The following is a 4,438-nucleotide window of genomic DNA, read 5'->3' on the forward strand; positions in this document are numbered from 1 at the left end:
CATTTATCCATGACAGTATCAGTAAGAATGACCACTCCAGAGTCCTTGTGAAGATGAAGTCCCACCTTCACATTCAGAACACCCTCCATCATGTTGTGTGGCACCACTACTGTTCTCAATGGGCCAGACTTGCAACAGATCTAGCAACCCAAGGCTAGGCATCCATGAGATGCTGTGGGCCATCAATAGCAGCAGAAATGTACTCCAGTACAATCTGCAACTTCATGACCATTGCTGACAGACACAAGTGAGGTGCGAAAAGATTGGAGATTGGCTAAAGTTGTGCCATTATTTAAGAAAGGCTGTAAAGAAAAGCCAGGGAACTATAGACCAATGGACCTTAAATCAGTATTGGGTAACTTGTTGGAGAGGATTCTGAGGGACAGGATTTACATGCATTTGGAAAGACAAAGACCAGTTAGGGATAGTCAACATGACTTTTTGTGTGGGAAATCATGTCTCACTCACTAACAGTGGAATATGAATACAGGAAGCATGAGTTAGTAAGTTTGCAAATGACACAAAAATAGGTTGAAGAAGATTATTTCAGAGTACAATGGGACGTTTGTCAGATAGGCCAGTGGGCAGAGGAGGGGCAAATGGAGTTTAATTTAGGTAAATGTGAGGTTTTCCATTTTGCTAAGGCAAACCAGGTCAGGACTTACACAATTAATGGTAAAGACCTGGGATGTGTTGCCAAACAAAGACACTTAGTGGTGCAGATGCATAATTCCTTGAAAGTGGAGTCGCAGGTAGACTGAATCGCCTATCAACATTATTGGGCTTACCAGTGACCAGAATCTCAACTGGGCTCATCATATAAACACAGTGGCTACAAGAGTTGTCAGAGGATAGGAATACTACAACGAGTAGCTCACCTCCAGACTCTCCAAAGCTTGCCCATCATTTACAAGACATAAGTAGGAGAGTACTCCCCACTTGACTGGATGGGTGCAGTGCCAGTAGTACTCAAGAAGCTTGAACCATCCAAGACAAAGCAGCCCACTTCATTGGCACCGCATCAACAAACTTACACTTCGTCTACCGCGAATGCTCAATAGCAGCAATGCATACTACCTACTAGATGCACTGCAGAAATTCACTATAAATCCTTAGACAGCACCTTCCAAACCAATGATCACTTTCATCTAGAAGGACAAGGGCAATAGATATAATGGGAATACCACCAACTGCAAGTTCCCCTCCAAGTCACTCACGATCCTGACTTGGAAATATATCACAGTTTTTTAACTGTTGCTGGGCCAAAATCCTGGAATTGCCCTCCCTAACAGCATTGTGGGTCAACTCAGAACACGTAGACAGCAGCAGTTCAAAAAGGCAGCTCACCACCACCTTCTCAAGGGCAACTGGGGATGACGTTAAATCCTGGGTAGTCAACATTGCTCATGTACCATGAATGAATAACAAAAAAGAAAAGGCTTCTGGGAGCTGAGCTTCAATATCCACAATAGTAAGGATGTATTGGTGTCTAGATTTCATTTTTGTTAACGTTCCAGAATAGTCTACCAGTACGCTATTAAATAGTTTTCGCAATCTGGTATGAGTACTGAAGGTGTGTTTTGATTGTATGTTGATGTTTTCTCACTACATGGCATTAATGGGATGATTTACAAAGTTGTACTATGCCCTTATGAAGACATGACCAGTAAAATGCTGGTTTATTAGTGCTTATCTTTTTAATATTCTGAACATCCTGCCGTAGGAAATTTATGAGCTACTCACAATATCTCCTCACAATATCTGGGTGGCATCACGAACTGATGAACAATTAACTGCAGACGTCAGAAGGCAGATGAGAACGTCTTCACTTTCTCATTCAGAATTCCATTCTTAACACATTAACACTCTGGAATTCCCTCAGCCTCAGTGTGAGTTGATTGTGATAGCTGATTTAACTTCAGATTTGCTTTCTGGCCCTCAGTTAACTTAGACTTATGAAACACTTTGTTGAATTATCCCAATCTTTATACAAAGTTTCAGCTACTCCAATATCTGCTTGTGGTATCACTTTGATCTCTGGTAAACAACTTTATTTCAGCATTGTGCTCGTCACCAGACCCAGTGGAAACTTGTCCCTGAAACTATTTTCTCTCTTTATCCTGACTTTTACTCTGTGACTATGAGCAGAGCCAAAATTTTTGCTTCAGCCTCATTATTACTGAGAGGTAAGTCAACCTCATTCACTGGTAATTTCTGAACAACACCTATTTTCACTGCTCTGGCCATTAAGATACATTCTAAGTACACTTTGTAATAAGGAAACGATATATATCCTCCACTGATACCTTTTGTTAAAACTTTGGCTTTCAATATGAAGTCTAGAGCAAAAATTAAGCAATTCTCCAGTGAAAGAGTTTGAGTGGCTCCTGTATCCCTGACTGCCATAATAGGTTTATCTGTAACATGTCAGGAAAGAATGACTACCTTTCCATGTACCTCTGAACCTCTCCTGCACTCACAACTGCATTTACCTTCAGTCCTATATTTGCATGGGTTAATGTTACTATTTGATCCATTTGTGTTTTCATGCTTGGCTCCTTTTTCATAGTCTCTCTTACAAGCACATTTTTTCTTGGATTGTCCATGCAAATTCCACAATACTGAATGACGTGTCCCATGTTTATACAGGGACAACTGTCCATGGTGTGGTAAATAGTGAGGAGGAAAGCCTTAGACCACAGGATGATATAAATGGCTAGTCAGATGGACTGAACAGTGGCAAATGGAATTTGGTCTTGAAAAGAGTGAAGTGATGCAGTTTTGTTGAACTAACAGAGCAAGATAGTGCATGTTGAATTGGAGGACCTGTGGAAGTAAAAGAGAATCAGAGAGATCTTGGTGTGCATTTTCATAGAACCTTGAAGGCAAAAGGACAGGTAGTTAAGTTGGTTAAGAAAGCAAATTGGATACTTGCTTTTATTTGTTAGGATATTGAATACAAGAGCAACAAAATTATGATGGAGTGGTATATAACATTAGCTAGGCCATATCCAAAATACCGTATGCCTTTCTGGTCATGACATTAAAAGAAGAATGAGATTTTACTTGAGAGGATGGAGAAGAGAATCACAAAAATGTTGTCTGGCCTGGACTGATTCAGTTATGAAGAGAGACTAGTTAGGCAGGGTTGATTTCCTCAAACGAGACAAAATAGAGGGAGGCACAGGGTTTAGGTGTACAAAGTTATGAATGGCCTAGTGAGGGTAGATAGGGAGAAATCTTGCCCTTTATTAGAGGAACCATAACCAACAGAAACAGTTTTAAGATAGATGGGGTCAGTTCGAGAGGATTTGAGGGAAAGAAAATCACTCAGAAATGAACAAAAATGAATAAAAATGTGGCAGAGGTTGGAACCCTCAAAACATTTAACAAGTATTTAAATGAGAACTTGGAACATCATTGGACACAAGCTTTTGGGCCAAGTACTGGAACCTGGGTTTGGAATAGATGCTTGATTACTAGTGGGATAGAATGGGTGGAATGGTTTATTTCTATGCTGTAAACACTCCGTGACTCTACTAATGGAATGTTTGACGACACAAATTTAACAAAATTGGCAAAAGAAACAATGGCATGACTGGGTGGATGTGAAATATGCTGCCTGAGAATGTAGTCTGGGCAGGTTCGACTGAGTCTTTCAGAATTGGATACAAACGGGAACATTTTGTAGAACTATGAGGAAAAGTGTAGGAATAGCACGAAGTTTGGAATCTTTCTTACCTGATCCATGGATGTCTCGAGGAGTTCGTGATACCTGTCGGCTGTGGGAGCGGCGCCCGCACGCAACACTGCCAGAGCGATGGAGAGTAGGGCGAGGGCGCAATGAACTCGGCTGCACCACATCACTGCACAAAGCGAAAAAGCACAGGTTGAAATGCCCGGCGTTTCAGCACTGGTGATATGGACAGCTCCGCTCTGGCTGGCCTTTTCAACCCGCTGCCTCAACACAAGCCGCACGTCAAGAGGCGATGTCCCAGAAAATTTCCATTTATCTATAAATCATTTCTCTGTCTCATTAGTATCAATCACTTAAAGTCATGGAAAACATTGACCTAATAACTGCAACTTCCGAACTGTGCTTCTGTAGCACGTTTGATCCATAAAAACTTGGGAATTTGGAGGCAATTTGACATCTGGGACAAGTGTATCAAACAAACAACACTAAGTCCCAAACAAGTGTTATGATAACAGATAAGATGTAATTGCCTCACTGTAGTTAGACATATGTTGCACCTAGTAAGTCCTAGTGTAGTCTTTGTTGCACTCTGTATGTCCCAGCATCTGTTTGAAGGACAGTCACAGTGGGCAAGCCTGAAATTTTTAATATTGCTCTGTATATTGCTGGAAAAGAAACACGACGTCAAAGGTTTTTAATATGTGCATTTAGATTCCTACAGTGCCGTATGCTACTAGAGTG

At 41.1% G+C, this 4,438-nt stretch overlaps 1 protein-coding gene across 1 annotated transcript in view; it reads right to left on the minus strand.

Moving 5' to 3' along the window:
- The window catches only part of LOC109932994 (somatostatin-1A-like), a 10,238-nt gene extending 6,271 nt beyond the window's left edge, over positions 1-3,967 (minus strand). The window contains exon 1 of the mRNA XM_048593450.1: positions 3,742-3,967. Coding sequence (XP_048449407.1) covers positions 3,742-3,864 — 123 coding nt within the window. The 5' untranslated portion in view covers positions 3,865-3,967. The remainder of the gene's footprint in view (positions 1-3,741) is intronic.
- Positions 3,968-4,438: the final 471 nt, after the last annotated feature.

Source organism: Rhincodon typus, unplaced genomic scaffold (genome assembly GCF_021869965.1).
Source record: "Rhincodon typus isolate 14 unplaced genomic scaffold, sRhiTyp1.1 hic_rhity00002886, whole genome shotgun sequence".
Lineage (NCBI taxonomy): Eukaryota > Metazoa > Chordata > Chondrichthyes > Orectolobiformes > Rhincodontidae > Rhincodon > Rhincodon typus.